Raw genomic sequence first — 23,410 nt, forward strand, 5'->3', positions numbered from 1 at the left:
CCGTCGTACAGTCTGGAGCAACGGAAGCTCTAATCATGAGTCAAATATAAAGTGGAAGTGGAGCCTGGCCGTTTCGTCTTTACTTTAGTAGAAATCATCTAAGTATAATTATACAGTATTTGGTTGTTGCTTAGCAGAAAAGGAAATACGATTTTTTTTTTTAATGTAAAGATATTTTAAAATATATGTTTGTGAACGGATATGACTTTCAGGAGGTCTGTGTTTGAATTGAATCAATTAACCAACCAACCAGTGGTTTCAGGGTTAAAGGTCAGGGGTCAGCTACCTGTGAGGCGGTGGTCTGCAGTTTGAGCAAGCCGTTCTCCAGCCGCTCCATCTTATTGGTCAGCTCGGTGCGCTGCGTCGCCAGCAGGTTGCCGTAAAGCTTCATGAACTCCAGGAAGCTCTTTGGCGTCGTGTAGTTGAAATGTTTCTCGTTCTGCTGGTACTTCACACTGACCTGGCAACGTTATTATTATTAGTAGTAGTAGTAGTAGTAGTAGTAGTAGTAGTAGTAGTAGTAGTATTAGTAGTAGTAGTAGTAGTAGTAGTAGTATTAGTAGTAGTAGTAGTAGTATTAGTAGTAGTAGTAGTAGTAGTAGTATTAGTAGTAGTAGTAGTAGTAGTATTAGTAGTAGTAGTAGTATTAGTAGTAGTAGTATTAGTAGTAGTAGTAGTAGTAGTAGTAGTAGTAGTAGTAGTAGTAGTAGTAGTATTAGTAGTAGTAGTAGTAGTAGTATTAGTAGTAGTAGTAGTAGTAGTAGTATTAGTAGTAGTAGTAGTAGTAGTAGTATTAGTAGTAGTAGTAGTAGTAGTATTAGTAGTAGTAGTAGTAGTAGTAGTATTAGTAGTAGTAGCAGTAGCAGTAGCAGTAGCAGTAGTAGTAGTAGTATTATTAGTAGTAGTAATAGTAGTAGTAGTAGTAGCAGTAGCAGTAGCAGTAGTAGTATTATTATTATTATTAGTAGTAGTAGTAGTAGTAGTAGTAGCAGTAGCAGTAGCAGTAGCAGTAGCAGTAGCAGTAGCATTATTATTAGTAGTAGCAGTAGCAGTAGCAGTAGCAGTAGCAGTAGCAGTAGTAGTAGTAGTATTATTATTATTAGTAGTAGTAGTAGTAGTAGTAGCAGTAGCAGTAGTAGCAGTAGTAGTAGTAGTAGTAGTAGCAGTAGCAGTAGTAGTATTATTATTATTAGTAGTAGTAGCAGTAGTATTATTATTATTATTATTAGTAGTAGTAGTAGTAGTAGTAGTAGCAGTAGCAGTAGCAGTAGCAGTAGCAGTAGCAGTAGCAGTAGTAGTAGTAGTAGTAGTAGTAGTATTAGTAGTAGTAGTAGTAGTAGTAGTAGTAGTAGTAGTAGTAGTAGTAGTAGTAGTAGTAGTATTAGTAGTAGTAGCAGTAGCAGTAGCAGTAGCAGTAGTAGTAGTAGTATTATTAGTAGTAGTAATAGTAGTAGTAGTAGTAGCAGTAGCAGTAGCAGTAGTAGTATTATTATTATTATTAGTAGTAGTAGTAGTAGTAGTAGTAGCAGTAGCAGTAGCAGTAGCAGTAGCAGTAGCATTATTATTAGTAGTAGCAGTAGCAGTAGCAGTAGCAGTAGCAGTAGTAGTAGTAGTATTATTATTATTAGTAGTAGTAGCAGTAGCAGTAGTAGCAGTAGTAGTAGTAGTAGTAGTAGTAGCAGTAGCAGTAGTAGTATTATTATTATTAGTAGTAGTAGCAGTAGTATTATTATTATTATTATTAGTAGTAGTAGTAGTAGTAGTAGTAGTAGTAGTAGCAGTAGCAGTAGCAGTAGCAGTAGCAGTAGTAGTAGTAGTAGTAGTAGTAGTAGTAGTAGTATTAGTAGTAGTAGTAGTAGTAGTAGTAGTAGTAGTAGTAGTAGTAGTAGTAGTAGCAGTAGCAGTAGCAGTAGCAGTAGTAGTAGTAGCAGTAGCAGTAGCAGTAGTAGTATTATTATTATTAGCAGCAGCAGTAGTATTATTATTATTATTATTAGTAGTAGTAGTAGTAGTAGTAGCAGTAGCAGTAGCAGTAGCAGTAGCATTATTATTATTATTATTAGTAGTAGTAGTAGTAGTAGTAGTAGTAGTAGTAGTAGTAGTAGTAGTAGTAGTAGTAGTAGTAGTATTATTATTAGTAGTAGTAGAGTAGTAGTAGTAGTAGTAGTAGTAGTAGTAGTAGTAGTAGTATTAGTAGTAGTAGTAGTAGTAGTAGTAGTAGTAGTATTATTATTAGTAGTAGTAGAGTAGTAGTAGTAGTAGTAGTAGTAGTAGTAGCAGTAGCAGTAGCAGTAGCAGTAGCAGTAGCAGTAGCAGTAGCAGTAGCAGTAGCAGTAGCAGTAGCAGTAGTAGTAGTAGTAGTAGTAGTTCATTAAGTTTTAAGGATTATGTTCTACTTCAGCTATTGAAAAATAGCAGAACTACAAGCTCATAGTTTGTAGTTCTGCTATTTTTCAGATGGGGGTCGGCGGCCAATTACATATAATTTTTGGGGTCCTTGACATGAAATATTGAGAACCACTGATACAGAAACATCAGGCCTAAATGGGTTAACGGTGAATGTATGATTCACCTCATTAAAGTTATATTCAGTGATTTCACTTAATTCAAATATCACTTATTTATTTTGTTTTGTTGTGATAATCCTTCCCCTACTATAGAGTGTGCTGACCATATAAGGAGTTCCTCCCTGTCCCCAGGTAACCCCTGGGGGGGGGTCACAAAAAAACATTAGGTTTTGTTTTTTTGGCTAGGTGGCCGAGCCTTCATCCAATCAGAATAGAGAGGGGACTTCCGCCAATCATGATGGAGCGGGGGCGGGCCTTGGTGTGTGCGCATGTATTTGTGCACATCTTGTTACCGGGGCGGACCGTTTTTTCTCTCTCTCCAAATCACCCAAATCACTGACTACTCCTTTAACATCTCATTAGCATAATGTTTACCTCATTGACGTCTCATTAGCATAATGTTTACCTCATTGGCGTCTCATTAGCATAATGTTTACCTCATGAACACCTCATTAGCATAATGTTTACCTCGTTGACACTGGTGTGTGCGTAGGAGATGAACTCGCTGATGGAGGCGCGGACGTGAGGCTGTGATTGGACGAAATAAGTCACATGTTACTATAAGACAGCAGTACACATTTCATACGCCCTCATCAAACCCTGTACACTCAAGACACTGTCACCACTGCCACCCTTAGCTAACCATTTATGGAGCTGAACGCTGACGCTTCATCTGTGTCGCCTTATAGCGTTTAACCACAATTTTAAACTTTAGCTGTTGAAAAAATAGAAGATCTACAAGCTCATAGTGCGGCACCGAGTGCTGCACTATGAGCTTGTAGATCTATTTTTGAGAAATTGTGAAAATGTGGCGCAAATCTTGGAATATAATTATATTCTTTCACAGTGAACGTTTTTAACTCAAATATTTGCTTCTGGGTGTGTGTGGGGGGGGGGGTCTTTGAAAACAACATATTTTCAGATGGGGGGGGGGGGGGGGGGTCTGTGGCCAATACAGATTATGCTGGGGGTCCTTGACATGAAATAGTTATAGTTTGAGAACCACTGACATAGAGCCACTGACCTAGAGCCACTGACCTAGAGCCACTGACATAGAGCCACTGACCTAGAGCCACTGACCTAGAGCCACTGACCTAGAGCCACTGACATAGAGCCACTGACCTAGAGCCACTGACCTAGAGCCACTGACATAGAGCCACTGACATAGAGCCACTGACCTAGAGCCACTGACCTAGAGCCACTGACATAGAGCCACTGACCTAGAGCCACTGACATAGAGCCACTGACATAGAACCACTGACCTAGAGCCACTGACATAGAGCCACTGACATAGAGCCACTGACCTAGAACCACTGACCTAGAGCCACTGACCTAGAGCCACTGACCTAGAGCCACTGACCTAGAGCCACTGACCTAGAGCCACTGACCTAGAGCCACTGACCTAGAGCCACTGACATAGAGCCACTGACCTAGAGCCACTGACATAGAACCACTGACCTCAGTTGTATAATCAGTTGTCAGGAGTCTAAATGGGTTAAGAGCTTACCCCACGAGGGGGGGGGGGGGGCCCTTAAATAGGCTACCGGCGCTATTATATATCACAACATAATGTTATGTATCATTAAATAGGCTACCGGCGCTATTATATATCACAACATAATGTTATGTATCATTAAATAGGCTACCGGCGCTATTATATATCACAACATAATGTTATGTATCATTAAATAGGCTACCGGCGCTATTATATATCACAACATAATGTTATGTATCATTAAATAGGCTACCGGCGCTATTATATATCACAACATAATGTTATGTATCATTAAATAGGCTACCGGCGCTATTATATATCACAACATAATGTTATGTATCATTAAATAGGCTACCGGCGCTATTATATATCACAACATAATGTTATGTATCATTAAATAGGCTACCGGCGCTATTATATATCACAACATAATGTTATGTATCATTGACCTAAATGGCGTTATATCGTCGACTACCTTTTTCCACTGAAGAAAACTAAATGGAAACTAAATGAAAACTGTGCTATGGTGACTAAAACTAAGACTAAATATACTGACAATTTCGTCAAACAAATAAAAACTAGACAAAAATGTTAGGAAGGGACTAGTGGACAAGAGATCCAGTTTAAGTCATTGTACACAATTGCATGCTGAGAATAGCAGATCTACAAGCTCACAACGCGTCGCAGTGCGACGCGTTGTGAGCTTGTAGATCGGCTATTTTCAGCAAGTGTAAAATAAGTAATTATGACGGCAACAAGGCCCGCCAAAATACATTTTAGTCGACTAAATCACCTGTCGACTAAAATCTTATGACATTTAGTCGACTAAAACTAGACTAACACTAACACATTCCAGGTGACTAAAATGTGACTAAAACTAAGTGAAAACTATGCATGTGACTGTGACTAAAACTAAAATAGAAATCTGCTGCCAAAAACAACACTGATCGGCAATGATAATATGATCAGCAGGAACCTCTGCCCTATAGGGGACACACGGGGAGAACATGCACGCTCCACACAGAAAGGCCCCTTTGCTAACCCCCGCCTCGGGTATACTGATGACACGCCGCCGCCGCCACAGAGCCCACAGCGTCCCGAGCGGGAATCCAACCCATATATGGTTATAATTCTCCCCGTACCTCCAGTCCTGGGATCTTGTCTATGAAGGTGGAGCTGACGGACTGCAGGGCAGACTGAGGCCAGGGGTGGAACCAGTTGATGGCCGTGCAGTTCACCAGGGCGGGGAACTTACGGGCTCGCGTCCGCAGGGTGAAGCCCACCGGGGAGAAACACAGCACCACCTGGTGGCGGGAGGAGGGGAGAGAGACCATCAACGTGAGGGCTCGGAAATGGTGCCGTGGCATGAGTCAGAATGTGCATCGTTATGTCTAACCCTAGCCTCGGTACCAGGCTTTCATTTTTGTTGGTGCAAAAATGTAAAGCCTGGAGGAACGCATTGGCCGCTCTGGTCTAAAAGTGGGAGTCAACCCTTCCGGGTGGGCGTCGCTCCAAATGATGTGACGTAGCGCTGCACTAGGGGGGAGAGGAGGGGCCGGGGGTGACGGACAGATCGATGAGATCCAATCAGGGCGTGCGCAAATCTCAGCCATGACCCGCCCCCTCTAGACCAGAAACCTAACACGTTAGCTCAGGCTATATCTAACCCTAACCTAAACATAGCCAAGATCTACAAGCTTGTAGATCTGCTATTTTTGAAAAGATTCAGATGGGGGTCGGCGGCCAAATACATATAATTTATGGGGTCTGTGAAGTTGCCCGAGGGCCAAGGCTCCAAAAACAGTCAGCGATGCTTTTTGGTGGATGTTATAAAATATGTTATTATTAAACTCCAGCTCCAGTGCAGATATTCACAACGGAAGAATCAAACAGCTAAAATAATACTGGCCCAAATACAAAACAAATAACTCAAAAATACTCAACGCACAACATAGGAAAAAGGAAAAATAACCAAACTGCACTAGGCTATGGCCATGACATAATGGGCTCTATAGCAGCTCTCTCACTGGGCTGTCAGCCTGATGCCTGCCCGAGCAGAACTGACTAGCTCTGCCTGCAGTCTCTCTTTATAGGAGAGGATCCTACCACCCTCAGAGAAACAATTAACCATACACCGCTTATCTACAAGCTCACAGATATCAGCTGAACATGAATAAGTATAACCCCCTACCTAGATGTTCTATTTTAGATGAATCATCATATGGGGTTACATTCATTTCCCCAGATAATAGACATACTTTGATAATTGACATTGTGGAACACCCCTACTCCTCAACAGTACTTGGCACCTTCCCTCCCTTCTTAAAGTGCCAGCACTGGAGAGGCCATACAGACATGAGGTATTTCAGAAAACTGTCAGGATTTTAGAAGACATTTTTTTAAATTTCGACGCCTAAATGGGTTTAAAAAGCCCTAGTCTAATAAGTGTCGTTTTGGGGTCCTCAGACAACATTTTGGGAACCACGGCTCCGTCCAGACCTTGAGCTGTCGTCGTATCCTCTGGATGAAGAAGGCCCAGCAGGAGTCCTTGGAGTCGTCCTGGCCCAGCGCTCTGAGCTCCACACGCACCGACTTCTTGATCATGTCCAGCTCCTCGTCGCTGAACAGGTCCGGGATGTCCCCTAGTAGGCAGACACACATATTTCATTTATATATCCTGTATATGTCCTGTAATGTATGTCCTGTAATGTCATTCATGTCGAATGTCACGTTTTTATGTTCTGCTGCTATGCACCAGCTAATGGGGATCCTGATAAAACTCTAAACCCTCTGCTCTCCTCCCCTCTCCTCTCTTCTCCATGCCACTCCATTCCCAAAGTCTCCTGAACTTGGAATATAGCATTTTGTGTTGAACTAATTGGTTTATAAGTCCATGTCGTTACACCTGCATCTCCAGTAGATAAAGACTGCTGGGTTGCACCCTGGAAATAGCAGATCTACAAACTCACAATGTGTCACATTGTCTCTCTGGGAGATGGAGTCTGTCCCTCTTACAATGCCCTGTAGACCTCTGGGAGATGGAGTCTGTCCCTGTTACAATGTGCTAGACCTCTGAGAGATGGAGTCTGTCCCTGTTACAATGTGCTAGACCTCTGAGAGATGGAGTCTGTCCCTGTTACAATGTGCTAGACCTCTGAGAGATGGAGTCTGTCCCTGTTATAATGTGCTAGACCTCTGAGAGATGGAGTCTGTCCCTGTTACAATGCTTTGTAGACCTCTGGGAGATGGAGTCTGTCCCTGTTACAATGGGGGCTGCCCTAAGGTTCGACCTCCCGTTAGTTCGACCGCGTTGCTCCCGTGCTTGTGGTTAGGTTTAGGCGTTGCTCCCGTGCTTGCGGTTAGGGTTAGGGTTAGGGCCGTGCTTGCGGTTAGGTTTAGGCGTTGCTCCCGTGCTTGCGGTTAGGGTTAGGGTCGTGCTTGCGGTTAGGTTTAGGCGTTGCTCCCGTGCTTGCGGTTAGGGTTAGGGTTAGGGTTAGAGATATGGTTAGTAATGGTCGATCTAACGGGAGGTCGAACCAATGCTACGCTGCCGTTACAATGTGCTAGACCTCTGGGAGATGGAGTCTGTCCCTGTTACAATGTGCTAGACCTCTGGGAGATGGAGTCTGTCCCTGTTACAATGTGCTAGACCTCTGGGAGATGGAGTCTGTCCCTGTTACAATGTGCTAGACCTCTGGGAGATGGAGTCTGTCCCTGTTACAATGTACTAGACCTCTGGGAGATGGAGTCTGTCCCTGTTACAATGTGCTAGACCTCTGGGAGACGGATTGCAAATTAGGGTTTTGGCAAATTATTTTGGCAAATTATTTTGGCAAATTAGGGTTTTGGCAAATTATTTTGGCAAATTAGGGTTTTGGCAAATTAGGGTTTTGGCAAATTACTTTGGCAAATTGTTTTGGCAAATTAGGGTTTTGGCAAATTAGGATTTTGGCAAATTAGGATTTTGGCAAATTATTTTGGCAAATTAGGGTTTTGGCAAATTATTTTGGCAAATTATTTTGGCAAATTAGGGTTTTGGCAAATTGTTTTGGCAAATTGTTTTGGCAAATTATTTTGGCAAATTATTTTGGCAAATTAGGGTTTTGGCAAATTATTTTGGCAAATTAGGATTTTGGCAAATTAGGGTTTTGGCAAATTAGGGTTTTGGCAAATTAGGGTTTTGGCAAATTAGGGTTTTGGCAAATTATTTTGGCAAATTATTTTGGCAAATTACTTTGGCAAATTACTTTGGCAAATTGTTTTGGAAAATTGTTTTGGCAAATAGTTTTGGCAAATTAGGGTTTTGGCAAATTAGGGTTTTGGCAAATTGTTTTGGCAAATTAGGGTTTTGGCAAATTATTTTGGCAAATTATTTTGGCAAATTAGGGTTTTGGCAAATTAGGGTTTTGGCAAATTAGGGTTTTGGCAAATTATTTTGGCAAATTATTTTGGCAAATTAGGGTTTTGGCAAGTTAGGGTTTTGGCAAATTATTTTGGCAAATTATTTTGGCAAATTAGGGTTTTGGCAAATTAGGGTTTTGGCAAATTAGGGTTTTGGCAAATTAGGGTTTTGGCAAATTACTTTGGCAAATTACTTTGGCAAATTACTTTGGCAAATTACTTTGGCAAATTGTTTTGGAAAATTGTTTTGGCAAATAGTTTTGGCAAATGAGGGTTTTGGCAAATTAGGGTTTTGGCAAATTAGGGTTTTGGCAAATTATTTTGGCAAATTAGGGTTTTGGCAAATTAGGGTTTTGGCAAATTATTTTGGCAAATTAGGGTTTTGGCAAATTAGGGTTTTGGCAAATTATTTTGGCAAATTGTTTTGGCAAATTAGGGTTTTGGCAAATTATTTTGGCAAATTGTTTTGGCAAATTGTTTTGGCAAACAGTTTTGGCAAATTAGGGATTTGGCAAATTAGGGTTTTGGCAAATTAGGGTTTTGGCAAATTATTTTGGCAAATTATTTTGGCAAATTATTTTGGCAAATTAGGGTTTTGGCAAATTAGGGTTTTGGCAAATTAGGGTTTTGGCAAATTATTTTGGCAAATTAGGGTTTTGGCAAATTATTTTGGCAAATTATTTTGGCAAATTAGGGTTTTGGCAAATTAGGGTTTTGGCAAATTATTTTGGCAAATTATTTTGGCAAATTACTTTGGCAAATTGTTTTGGAAAATTGTTTTGGCAAATAGTTTTGGCAAATTAGGGTTTTGGCAAATTAGGGTTTTGGCAATTTTTTTTGGCAAATTAGGGTTTTGGCAAATTAGGGTTTTGGCAAATTATTTTGGCAAATTATTTTGGCAAATTAGGGTTTTGGCAAATTAGGGTTTTGGCAAATTATTTTGGCAAATTATTTTGGCAAATTAGGGTTTTGGCAAATTAGGGTTTTGGAAAATTAGGGTTTTGGCAAATTAGGGTTTTGGCAAATTAGGGTTTTGGCAAATTACTTTGGCAAATTATTTTGGCAAATTGTTTTGGAAAATTGTTTTGGCAAATGAGGGTTTTGGCAAATTGTTTTGGCAAATTAGGGTTTTGGCAAATTAGGGTTTTGGCAAATTATTTTGGCAAATTAGGGTTTTGGCAAATTAGGGTTTTGGCAAATTATTTTGGCAAATTAGGGTTTTGGCAAATTATTTTGGCAAATTGTTTTGGCAAATTAGGGTTTTGGCAAATTATTTTGGCAAACAGTTTTGGCAAATTAGGGATTTGGCAAATTAGGGTTTTGGCAAATTAGGGTTTTGGCAAATTAGGGTTTTGGCAAATTAGGGTTTTGGCAAATTATTTTGGCAAATTATTTTGGCAAATTAGGGTTTTGGCAAATTAGGGTTTTGGCAAATTAGGGTTTTGGCAAATTACTTTGGAAAATTGTTTTGGCAAATTGTTTTGGCAAATTAGGGTTTTGGCAAATTATTTTGGCAACTTAGGGTTTTGGCAAATTAGGGTTTTGGCAAATTAGGGTTTTGGCAAATTAGGGTTTTGGCAAATTATTTTGGCAAATTAGGGTTTTGGCAAATTAGGGTTTTGGCAAATTAGGGTTTTGGCAAATTAGGGTTTTGGCAAATTATTTTGGCAAATTGTTTTGGCAAATTGTTTTGGCAAATTAGGGTTTTGGAAAATTGTTTTGGCAAATTGTTTTGGCAAATTAGGGTTTTGGCAAATTATTTTGGCAAATTGTTTTGGCAAATTAGGGTTTTGGCAAACTGTTTTGGCAAATTAGGGATTTGGCAAATTAGGGTTTTGGCAAATTAGGGTTTTGGCAAATTATTTTGGCAAATTAGGGTTTTGGCAAATTGTTTTGACAAATTGTTTTGGCAAATTATTTTGGCAAACAGTTTTGGCAAATTAGGGATTTGGCAAATTAGGGTTTTGGCAAATTAGGGTTTTGGCAAATTATTTTGGCAAATTAGGGTTTTGGCAAATTATTTTGGCAAATTAGGGTTTTGGCAAATTAGGGTTTTGGCAAATTATTTTGGCAAATTAGGGTTTTGGCAAATTATTTTGGCAAATTGTTTTGGCAAACAGTTTTGGCAAATTAGGGATTTGGCAAATTAGGGTTTTGGCAAATTAGGGTTTTGGCAAATTAGGGTTTTGGCAAATTAGGGTTTTGGCAAATTATTTTGGCAAATTATTTTGGCAAATTAGGGTTTTGGCAAATTAGGGTTTTGGCAAATTAGGGTTTTGGCAAATTACTTTGGAAAATTGTTTTGGCAAATTAGGGTTTTGGCAAATTAGGGTTTTGGCAAATTATTTTGGCAAATTAGGGTTTTGGCAAATTAGGGTTTTGGCAAATTATTTTGGCAAATTAGGGTTTTGGCAAATTAGGGTTTTGGCAAATTAGGGTTTTGGCAAATTAGGGTTTTGGCAAATTATTTTGGCAAATTATTTTGGCAAATTGTTTTGGCAAATTAGGGTTTTGGAAAATTGTTTTGGCAAATTGTTTTGGCAAATTAGGGTTTTGGCAAATTATTTTGGCAAATTGTTTTGGCAAATTAGGGTTTTGGCAAACTGTTTTGGCAAATTAGGGATTTGGCAAATTAGGGTTTTGGCAAATTAGGGTTTTGGCAAATTAGGGTTTTGGCAAATTATTTTGGCAAATTAGGGTTTTGGCAAATTGTTTTGGCAAATTATTTTGGCAAACAGTTTTGGCAAATTAGGGATTTGGCAAATTAGGGTTTTGGCAAATTAGGGTTTTGGCAAATTAGGGTTTTGGCAAATTATTTTGGCAAATTATTTTGGCAAATTAGGGTTTTGGCAAATTAGGGTTTTGGCAAATTAGGGTTTTGGCAAATTAGGGTTTTGGCAAATTAGGGTTTTGGCAAATTATTTTGGCAAATTATTTTGGCAAATTACTTTGGCAAATTACTTTGGAAAATTGTTTTGGAAAATTGTTTTGGCAAATAGTTTTGGCAAATTAGGGTTTTGGCAAATTAGGGTTTTGGCAAATTGTTTTGGCAAATTAGGGTTTTGGCAAATTAGGGTTTTGGCAAATTAGGGTTTTGGCAAATTATTTTGGCAAATTAGGGTTTTGGCAAATTAGGGTTTTGGCAAATTAGGGTTTTGGCAAATTATTTTGGCAAATTATTTTGGCAAATTAGGGTTTTGGCAAATTAGGGTTTTGGCAAATTACTTTGGCAAATTACTTTGGCAAATTACTTTGGCAAATTGTTTTGGAAAATTGTTTTGGCAAATAGTTTTGGCAAATGAGGGTTTTGGCAAATTAGGGTTTTGGCAAATTATTTTGGCAAATTAGGGTTTTGGCAAATTAGGGTTTTGGCAAATTATTTTGGCAAATTAGGGTTTTGGCAAATTATTTGGCAAATTGTTTTGGCAAATTAGGGTTTTGGCAAATTATTTTGGCAAATTGTTTTGGCAAACAGTTTTGGCAAATTAGGGATTTGGCAAATTAGGGTTTTGGCAAATTAGGGTTTTGGCAAATTATTTTGGCAAATTGTTTTGGCAAACAGTTTTGGCAAATTAGGGATTTGGCAAATTAGGGTTTTGGCAAATTAGGGTTTTGGCAAATTATTTTGGCAAATTATTTTGGCAAATTAGGGTTTTGGCAAATTACTTTGGAAAATTGTTTTGGCAAATTGTTTTGGCAAATTAGGGTTTTGGCAAATTGTTTTGGCAAATTAGGGTTTTGGCAAATTATTTTGGCAAATTATTTTGGCAAATTAGGGTTTTGGCAAATTAGGGTTTTGGCAAATTAGGGTTTTGGCAAATTATTTTGGCAAATTATTTTGGCAAATTAGGGTTTTGGCAAATTAGGGTTTTGGCAAATTATTTTGGCAAATTATTTTGGCAAATTACTTTGGCAAATTGTTTTGGAAAATTGTTTTGGCAAATAGTTTTGGCAAATTAGGGTTTTGGCAAATTAGGGTTTTGGCAAATTATTTTGGCAAATTATTTTGGCAAATTAGGGTTTTGGCAAATTAGGGTTTTGGCAAATTATTTTGGCAAATTATTTTGGCAAATTAGGGTTTTGGCAAATTAGGGTTTTGGAAAATTAGGGTTTTGGCAAATTAGGGTTTTGGCAAATTACTTTGGCAAATTACTTTGGCAAATTATTTTGGCAAATTGTTTTGGAAAATTGTTTTGGCAAATGAGGGTTTTGGCAAATTGTTTTGGCAAATTAGGGTTTTGGCAAATTAGGGTTTTGGCAAATTATTTTGGCAAATTAGGGTTTTGGCAAATTAGGGTTTTGGCAAATTAGGGTTTTGGCAAATTATTTTGGCAAATTAGGGTTTTGGCAAATTAGGGTTTTGGCAAATTGTTTTGGCAAATTAGGGTTTTGGCAAATTATTTTAGCAAATTGTTTTGGCAAATTGTTTTGGCAAATTAGGGATTTGGCAAATTAGGGTTTTGGCAAATTAGGGTTTTGGCAAATTAGGGTTTTGGCAAATTATTTTGGCAAATTATTTTGGCAAATTAGGGTTTTGGCAAATTAGGGTTTTGGCAAATTAGGGTTTTGGCAAATTACTTTGGAAAATTGTTTTGGCAAATTGTTTTGGCAAATTAGGGTTTTGGCAAATTATTTTGGCAAATTAGGGTTTTGGTAAATTAGGGTTTTGGCAAATTAGGGTTTTGGCAAATTAGGGTTTTGGCAAATTATTTTGGCAAATTAGGGTTTTGGCAAATTAGGGTTTTGGCAAATTAGGGTTTTGGCAAATTATTTTGGCAAATTGTTTTGGCAAATTGTTTTGGCAAATTAGGGTTTTGGAAAATTGTTTTGGCAAATTGTTTTGGCAAATTAGGGTTTTGGCAAATTAGGGTTTTGGCAAATTATTTTGGCAAATTGTTTTGGCAAATTAGGGTTTTGGCAAACTGTTTTGGCAAATTAGGGATTTGGCAAATTAGGGTTTTGGCAAATTAGGGTTTTGGCAAATTAGGGTTTTGGCAAATTATTTTGGCAAATTATTTTGGCCAATTATTTTAATTATTTTGGCCAATTATTTTGGCCAATTATGTCCCTGTTAAAATGTGCTAGACCTCTGGGAGATGGAGTCTGTCCCTGTTACAATGTGCTAGACCTCTGGGAGATGGAGTCTGTCCCTGTTACAATGTGCTAGACCTCTGGGATATGGAGTCTGTCCCTGTTACAATGTGCTAGACCTCTGGGAGATGGAGTCTGTCCCTGTTACAATGCACTAGACCCCTGGGAGATGGAGTCTGTCCCTGTTACAATGTGCTAGACCTCTGGGAGATGGAGTCTGTCCCTGTTACAATGTGCTAGACCTCTGGGAGATGGAGTCTGTCCCTGTTACAATGTGCTAGACCTCTGGGATATGGAGTCTGTCCCTGTTACAATGTGCTAGACCTCTGGGATATGGAGTCTGTCCCTGTTACAATGTGCTAGACCTCTGGGAGATGGAGTCTGTCCCTGTTACAATGTGCTAGACCTCTGGGAGACGGATTGCAACCAGACCTGACGCCAACATGTCGTTGATGAGGACCAGGAAACGTTCGTCTGGGATCTGAGCGTCCGTGTGGAGGAACACCGTTCCGATGTTCTTCACCCCGACCTTGATGTAGAGCGCTGCTATGTCCCCCTAGTGGCCACAGACAGAATGACACCGTAGCCCATTTAGAACTGAACTCTATTCTACACAAAATAGCTTCTAAATCCTGACAGTTTTCTGAAAAACGTTATGTCAAGGACCACAATTATTATATGTAATTGGCCGCCAGACCACCAACTAAAAGTATGTTCTTCCAGGTACAGATTTGAGTTAATTACGTGAAATCACTGTGAAAGCATTGTATTCAAAGATTTGAGTTAAATACGTTCACTGTGAAAGCATTGTATTCAAAGATTTGAGTTAAATACTTCACTGTGAAAGCATTGTATTCAAAAAGATTTGAGTTAAATACGTTCACTGTGAAAGCATTGTATTCAAAGATTTGAGTTAAATACGTTCACTGTGAAAGCATTGTATTCAAAGATTTGAGTTAAATACGTTCACTGTGAAAGCATTGTATTCAAAGATTTGAGTTAAATACGTTCACTGTGAAAGCATTGTATTCAAAAATATTTGCGCCGCATTGTCAAGATTTTCAAAAAATAGCAGGTCTATACAAGCCTCGGACTAGGGCCCAGTTAGATGTCAGGACATCTAACTGGCCCAGTGAGAACTCTAGACAGAACGGCGTGCATGCGTTGCGTTGTGTGCATGCGGTGGGTGTTGCATGCGTTGCGTTGTGTGCATGCGTTGCGTTGTGTGCATGCGTTGCGTTGTGTGCATGCGTTGCGTTGTGTGCATGCGTTGCGTTGTGTGCATGCGTTGCGTTGCGCCCGTGGTAGACGGTAAGACGTGCTCACCCTCAGGTCGTTGATGCTGTAACCTTTCCTCAAGGTGATCTGGAACACCTCCAGAGAGCTGAGGAACGCTGCCAACCTGCAGACATTCAGTGTTATTTGTTGTTATTATTTTATTTATTTGTGTTGTATTTATAACCGTTATACTAACAGAACCCTGTATACTAACAGAACCCTGTAAGAGAAGACATATTCTATATCTCTGCACTAACAGAACCCTGCAAGAGTAGACATATTTTTCCTGAAAAAAACTCATGTTTCTATATCAGTGGTTCTCAATATTTCATGTCAAGGACCCCCAAAAATATATGAAATTGGCCGCTGACCCCCCATCTGAAAATGTGTTGTTTCAGGGACCCCCCTCCCCAGAAGCAAAGATTTGAGATAAAAACGTTCGCTCTGAAAGGGTATACTGCATATTCAAAGCTTTGCACCACATGTTCATGATTTTTCAAAAATAGCAGAACAACGAAAAAGAAAAAAGAAAAATAAATGAAAATGAATGTTATAAAACCTTTAACCCTCTAACACCCGCATTAATTTCTACTTGCAAAAAATAGATTTCAACCTTACTACTACGACTGACACTAAAAAATATGTTAAAAAAATAAAGTTTGATGAAAATTTTATAATAATTATATAATAATTATATAATAATTATATAAATTAATAATTTACATTTGGGGGATATCTTTCACAATAATGAATAAAACATGTTCTAGACATTCTAATGATCACAAAAAAACATATATTACAATTATTTTACCTACTTATATTAGGGTAAAGGTCAAAAGTCTTAGGTTAAAAAAATGTTCAAAATCGCACAGAGTCCAGACATTTTTTATTTGTGTGAATTTCAGCCTCTGTGGGGGGTGTTTATTTATATGCAAATATCACGACCAATGGCATTGAAATGGCATTGCAATGAACATCACTGATGACGTTTAGGTGAAAAAAGAACAGAAAAAAATAATAATTTAGTAATTAATTAAATTAAATGTGTTGCTAAAAAGCAACTCTGGGTGCTAGAGGGTTAAGCTGCCAAACCTGCACAGACTCTGCTTCCCGCTGCCTCCCACGCCCACCAGCAAGGCATTACCGTGAGGAGCCTCCAGGATGCGACTGATACGACACCTGGAGAATAGAACCGGCAACCGTCAGTTATTGTTATATTCCCCTTTAACCCATTCTGACCTGAGATCAGATTCATACGAGGTTTCCACTATAGGACACACACTGGTCTGATTAACCCATTCTGACCTGAGATCAGATTAAAAAAATGTCAGTCGTTCTTCAATTTAAAAAAAAGTAGCAGACCTACAAGCTCGTAGCGCGCCACTCGGTGGCGCGCTATGAGCTTGTAGATCTGCTATTTTTCAATAGCTTAAAGCATAACATGATGCCGACACCAAAACGGGTTCCCGATCAGAATGGGTTAAATAACACTTTGACTTCTAAACACGATGTTCATTTTTATTTGTAGAACAGCTTTCACTGTGATTGACGAGTTGACCGAGTTACGTTTTCCATCGTTTAATCCACCTTTTTAATCAGTTTTACTGGACAGAAGGGTTGATACGAGACGCGTTTTGATGACGCCATCGCAAAAAAAAAAAGGTCTGTCGTGCCGGCCGGCGTGCAAAGGCTTCTGGGAGATTGAGTACATATTGTTTACAATATAGAGACGCTGCCGTTGCAGCCAGGAAGACGTGCGCTGTCCCCAGTCTGTTGTCCCGGTCTGTTGTCCCCAGTCTGTTGTCCCGGTCTGTTGTCCCAGTCTGTTCTCCCGGTCTGATTACACCGTTTTAACCCATTCTGACCTGAGATCAGATTCTAAAAATGTCTTCTATGTCAGTCGTTCTTCGATTTTTCAAAAATAGCAGATCTACAAGCTCGTAGCGCTCCACTCGTTGGCGCGCTACGCAAAGTTCTACACATGCATGTCTAGGCTAAACAGAAGGGAGAGACTGTGTGTGCGTGTGCGTGCGTGCGCGTGTGTGTGTGTGTGCGTGTACATACACATGCTGCATAGCCTCTTCAAACAGCACCAGGTTCATGACAGCGTTCAGTTCGTTGTAATGCTCCAGAGCGTCCGTCAGGGTCTTATGGAGCTTCTCCCAATCGGAGGCCTTCAGGACACACACACACACACACACACACACACACACACACACACACACACACACACACACACACACACACACACACACACACACACACACACACACACACACACACACACACACACACACACACACACACACACACTCTAGGTGAAGCTTCTCCCAATCCCGACCCTCTTCAAGAGAGAGAAGCCCAGATCTATAAATCACCTGGAAACTCACCGTGGGATCACAGAGTATTTCCAACGTCCAATACTTTCACTTTCTACTACATCTCAGATGCAAATATTGTGCTTTTACTTCCTTACATTTATGTGAAAACTTTAGTCACTAGACTTTTTATTATTAGTACAAAACATACATGAATTAACCACTTCAATCCTGCATATACTGTACAAACCTTGGCCTTTTGAAAATACAGCAACACTGACCTCTGGTGGTAGCGAGGCAGTAAACCAACATGGTTAGTTTACCTGGTGAGGCTCCCATAGAGTAATCAAGGATAGAGACTGAACCGGAGCGATGGGGAGCAAGCCGACTGTACCTGTATGTGTATTTGTACTGTACTGTATGTCATGTTGCACCTACTGTATGTGTCTTTAGTACTGCTGTAATGTTGTTGTATGTACTGTACATGTCCCCCTCTGAAACCAGATGCTGCATCTCAAGGGGCCATCATTTTTTATTTTATTTTTATCCCACGATTTTGTAACCCATTTTTCACCCCTGTGTCAATCATCTAATGTGATCCTGGGCTCTACACACCCTCCACCAACCTAGTCCCCATATATGGGGGACAAGGGGAGACCAACCTAGTCCCCATATATGGGGGACAAGGGGAGACCAACCTAGTCCCCATATATGGGGGACAAGGGGAGACCAACCTAGTCCCCATATATGGGGGACAAGGGGAGACCAACCTAGTCTCCATATATGGGGGACAAGGGGAGACCAACCTAGTCCCCATATATGGGGGACATGGGGAGACCAACCTAGTCCCCATATATGGGGGACAAGGGGAGACCAACCTAGTCCCCATATATGGGGGACAAGGGGAGAGCAACGGACTTGAACTCATGCTTCCTTCATGCCTGAGTGTCCGAGTTGCTCCTTTACACCTGACAGGGGGGAGTTTCCCTGGTTGGACGTAGCGCGTGGAAGGAACACGTTATTCCAACCAGTTCCTTTCCCCTCCATCAGGCGCCCCGGCTGGCCAGGGGGAGGCAGTTTAGTGACCAGGATGTCAAGGGGCCATCCTCTCAATAAAGTTCAAAGTTTAACCTGGTGGTAGCGAGGCTCTCCGACCCCCAGGGGCAAAGTGACAGTAGACCAGAGGTCATAGGTCATAGGGTCAGAGGGTCATATACCTGGTGGTAGCGAGGCTCCCCCCCACCTAAGAGTATATATGAATAGAGAAGGCACCCAGAGGAAACCCTGAGGCGAAATGGACATAGTGGCCGAATTTGTCATTGTCAACTCGAGCCAGCGCTGCTCCGTTGACTATCATTGCGCACGTTCATGTGTTTGGGGCCGTTGACACGTGAACGAATGTTTCATACGTGAACGCAGCACAAACGGCACAATGATAGTCAACGGCAGCGCGTTCATGTGTTTGAGGCAAATCCATCCCAGAATGCACTCTGTTCCTACCAGGAAGGAGGAGTGAAATCGCCTCATGCGCTTTTGAGCAACTTAATGCAAGTGGATGGAAGGAGAACTCGGGTGTCTTCCATATACTCTATATACATATATGTCCCCCACGCCCAGGGCAAAGTGACAGTACACCAGAGGTCATAGGGTCATAGGGTCATAGGGTCATATACCTGGTGGTAGCGAGGCTCTCCCACCCCCAGGGCAAAGTGACAGTAGACCAGAGGCTGGTGGATGAAGATGGACTCATCGATGGACTGGAGAAGAGAAAACAGGATGGAGAGAAAACACACCAATCACTTTAATGCGACCACATCTTAAGACCTCAAAGTATATGTTCCCAGGGTCCAGGGGGTTGTCTCACCTCAAAGTATCTCTTCCCGGTGTCCAGGAGGATCTTGGTGAACAGCTCCGCGTCCTTCTCCTCCATCAGTTTGTCAGAGTAGACTCTGGAGCTCTCGTGGAGCCAGAGGTGGACCAGGTCTATGGGGTACCGGACGGCCTGGGGCTGGGCGAACAGGATGCCCTGGAAACACACGCACGCACGCAGGCACGCAGGCAGGCACGCAGGCAGGCACGCAGGCAGGCGCGCAGACAGGCACGCACGCACACAGGCACGCACGCACACAGGCACGCACGCACACAGGCACACACGCAGGCACACAGGCACACACGCACACACACACACACACACACACACACACACACACACACACACACACACAAGCATTTAGCAGATTCCTGTTGGATGAATTAGCTCTGCTTCCTGTTGGACCTATTACCTGCTCTTCCTGTTGGACCTATTTTTAGACCTGCTCTTCCTGTTGGAACTATTACCTCTGCTTCCTGTTGGAACTATTACCTCTGCTTACTGTTGGAACTATTACCTCTGCTTCCTGTTGGAACTATTACCTCTGCTTCCTGTTGGAACTATTACCTCTGCTTACTGTTGGAACTATTACCTCTGCTTCCTGTTGGAACTATTACCTCTGCTTCCTGTTGGAACTATTACCTCAGCTTACTGTTGGAACTATTACCTCTGCTTCCTGTTGGAACTATTACCTCTGCTTCCTGTTGGAACTATTACCTCTGCTTCCTGTTGGAACTATTACCTCTGCTTCCTGTTGGAACTATTACCTCAGCTTACTGTTGGAACTATTACCTCTGCTTCCTGTTGGAACTATTACCTCTGCTTCCTGTTGGAACTATTACCTCTGCTTCCTGTTGGAACCAATACCGCTGCTTCCTGTTGGAACTATTAACTCTGCTTCCTGTTGGAACCAATACCGCTGCTTCCTGTTGGAACTATGAACTCTGCTTCCTGTTGGAACTATTAACTCTGCTTCCTGTTGGAACTATTAACCTATACATGCAATAACAGTAACAGTAACACTATTAATAACATAGTAATATTAATACCTGTAAGATGTTGGACAGGTATAATAACAGTAACAGTAACCATAGTAATATTAATACCTGTAAGATGTTGGACAGGTATAATAACAGTAACAGTAACCATAGTAATATTAATACCTGTAAGATGTTGGACAGGTCTAATAACAGTAACAGTAACCATAGTAATATTAATACCTGTAAGATGTTGGACAGGTCTAATAACAGTAACAGTAACCATAGTAATATTAATACCTGTAAGATGTTGGACAGGTCTAATAACAGTAACAGTAACCATAGTAATATTAATACCTGTAAGATGTTGGACAGGTCTAATAACAGTAACAGTAACCATAGTAATATTAATACCTGTAAGATGTTGGACAGGTCTAATAACAGTAACAGTAACCATAGTAATATTAATACCTGTAAGATGTTGGACAGGTCTAATAACAGTAACAGTAACCATAGTAATATTAATACCTGTAATATGTTGGACAGGTCTAATAACAGTAACAGTAACCATGGTAATATTAATACCTGTAAGATGTTGGACAGGTCTAATAACAGTGACAGTAACCATGGTAATATTAATACCTGTAAGATGTTGGACAGGTCTAATAACAGTAACAGTAACCATAGTAATATTAATACCTGTAAGATGTTGGACAGGTCTAATAACAGTAACAGTAACCATAGTAATATTAATACCTGTAAGATGTTGGACAGGTCTCGGAGGTTGAAGATGTAGTGGAAACGGATGGCGGTGGGCAGGAAGTTCTGACTGACCTTCTGATGGAGACATATAGCTGCCTGGAATATATATAAAACATTTCATATTTAATATTATACGGTCATTATTGTTCTGATGGAGACATATAGAGCAGGGGTTCTCAACCCGTGGGTCGCGACCCCTCAGGGGGGACGCCAAATTATTTTGGGGGATGCCCAAAACATATATATATATATATTTTTTTGCAACTGAATGGCTGGAAAATGAAGAGTTTACATATAGTACACATAGTACATGCATACATACACCTTCCCTAATGGTTATATCTGGTTTCAGTATTCATTTATGGTGTATAGAGCGCCGCAGTCCCGCCCCCTCTCAGAAAAGCGAGTGGCCCAGGAAATGAAGCCCCATGCATTCTCCCAGGGAGAATGCATTTGGGTTTCATTTCCTGGGCCACTCGCTTTTCTGAAAGGGGGCGGGAGTGTGGCGCTCTATTGTCTGTATTATTAAGGTTATTGTAGAAGTCAATTATGTATTGCATTACTGCTTGTTCTTAATGTCGTTGCCTTGCTTTTCTTTTATTCTCCATTTTTCTGTAAAGCACTTTGAGCTGCATTTCATGTCATGAAAGGTGCTATACAAATAAAGTTTTATTATTATTATTATTATTATTATTAATTTATATTGGGGGGAGGGAGGGGGCGGGCGGGTGGGGGTCCCGAGACATTGCCAAAGCATTTCCGGGGGTCCCCGGCCGAAAACGTTGAGAACGCCTGATATAGAGCACCGAAGTCTGACGTCAGTATCGACCTCCATGACAATAACGCAGAGACAGCTTGTTCATTTTTTGGACCACAATGCTTATATGAAACGATTTGAAGATGAGCCCATGTTATTCTCCATAGAGAAATTACTTCCGTGAACCAGGAAGAACCAGGGATGAGCGAGTGACCTCAGGACTTTAGAAACCAGGGGATGAGCGAGTGACATCAGGACTAGGGGATGAGCGAGTGACGTCAGGACTTTATAACAAGGGGATGAGCGAGTGACGTCAGGGCTTTATAACAGGGGATGAGCGAGTGACGTCAGGACTAAGGCGCTGTAGACAGACAGCCTAGACAGACAGACAGACAGACAGACCTGTATGAGCGTCCCGACAGAGCGCGACACGCCATAGCTGAACCCTCCCTGGAGGAAATGAGCCGACAGGATGTTGGAGAAGATGGACGCCAAACCGTCCGGGTTGGGGAAGTTCACGGAAAACACCGAGAAATGTCTCTGAAACACCGAAACACACAGAAATGTCTCTGAAACACCAAAACACACAGACATTTTTATGTCTGCGTGTGGGTTTTACAAAAAAAAACACATGAGTGTGTTCGCATGTGTCTGTGTGCGTGCGTTCGTGCCTGCGTGCGTGCGTGCGTGCGTGCGTGCGTGCCTACCTGTAGTCTAGGGTTTACGGAGAAGCTTCCAGCCGTGGGGTTCATGCAGGTGATGTACTGGCAGTTATGAATCTCCTTCAACACCAGCCTCTGTCTGTCGTACCTGTCAACCAATCAATATTACCCGTCAATCAATCAGACTATGTCTGTCGTATACCTGTCAATCAATATTACCCGTCAATAAATCTGATTATGTCTGCCATATACCCTGTCAGTCGATCATACCTTTGGAAACAAAGGAATAGCCAGAACACAATCAATGTCCTCCAGACAGACAGACAGATGGGCCAGAGCGTCACAGTCCCGCCCCCTTTCAGAACCACGAGTGGCCCAGGAAATGGTGCTCCATTCATCTTCTCCACAGGCTTTTCAAAATGTATTTATATAATGACGGTTACGTCGCGGACAAAGTCAACTCGGATCGTGACAAATCATGACAATAAAAACACAATATTTTGTGCCGATCAAATATTTTGAAAGAAGTAAATTAAAGGCAGGATACAACACTATTTGTTTTTGTTATTCTTCTTACTAATAATTTTATTTGATCGTCCCAAAACATTGTAATTGTTGCCTATATGGAGAAAATGAATGGAGAATAATTTCCTGGGCCACTCGTCGTTCTGAAAGGGGGCGGGACTGTGATGCTCTATAGACAACGGAAGGACATCTATTGTCAGGGCTCGAAATAGCGACCATTTTGGTCGCAAATGCGCCTGAATTTTAATCTGTGCGATCTCAAAATATAACTGGGCGCACCAGTGCTACTGCATATAATTACTGTAGTGCGACCAAAACGATCGCGACCGAAAGTGTCGCGGGCCGGTTCCCTCCCGCGAGATGATTTAAACTTGTAGAGCATAAAGATCTGAGCATGTCCAAAAAAAAAGTAAGTTCCTAGTCCATTCCTGTCCAGAGTTATGATTGTTTAAAGAAATATCTCCTTGGCTTCTTCTACTTCCTCTAACCTCCCGTCAGTCCGTGGACTGATTGGGTGATCAACATCAGCTGGACCTGAGGTCCTCAGCTTTGAGAGACAACAAAAGGGCTCAATTGAATGGAATGTGTGGAGTCACACACACACATTTATGATGACGTTATGAAAATAACTTCTCATAAATATATACAGTATATATACATATATATATATATATATATATATATATATATATAATTCTTTTTTTTAC

The 23,410-nt window shown here is 40.8% G+C and overlaps 1 protein-coding gene across 1 annotated transcript in view; it reads right to left on the minus strand.

Moving 5' to 3' along the window:
• The window catches only part of LOC308326314 (dynein axonemal heavy chain 11-like), a gene marked incomplete at both ends in the record, with an annotated part of 226,908 nt that overhangs the window by 69,223 nt on the left and 134,275 nt on the right, over window positions 1-23,410 (minus strand). Inside the window, 13 exon segments of the mRNA XM_080779119.1 lie at window positions 287-460; window positions 3,036-3,095; window positions 5,205-5,366; window positions 6,562-6,704; window positions 13,987-14,110; window positions 14,881-14,956; window positions 15,925-16,011; window positions 16,897-17,006; window positions 18,824-18,907; window positions 19,015-19,176; window positions 20,754-20,855; window positions 21,919-22,056; window positions 22,224-22,326. Coding sequence (XP_080635245.1) covers window positions 287-460; window positions 3,036-3,095; window positions 5,205-5,366; window positions 6,562-6,704; window positions 13,987-14,110; window positions 14,881-14,956; window positions 15,925-16,011; window positions 16,897-17,006; window positions 18,824-18,907; window positions 19,015-19,176; window positions 20,754-20,855; window positions 21,919-22,056; window positions 22,224-22,326 — 1,525 coding nt within the window.

This window comes from Protomyctophum bolini (genome assembly GCF_963924005.1).
Source record: "Protomyctophum bolini genome assembly, chromosome: 12".
NCBI lineage: Eukaryota > Metazoa > Chordata > Actinopteri > Myctophiformes > Myctophidae > Protomyctophum > Protomyctophum bolini.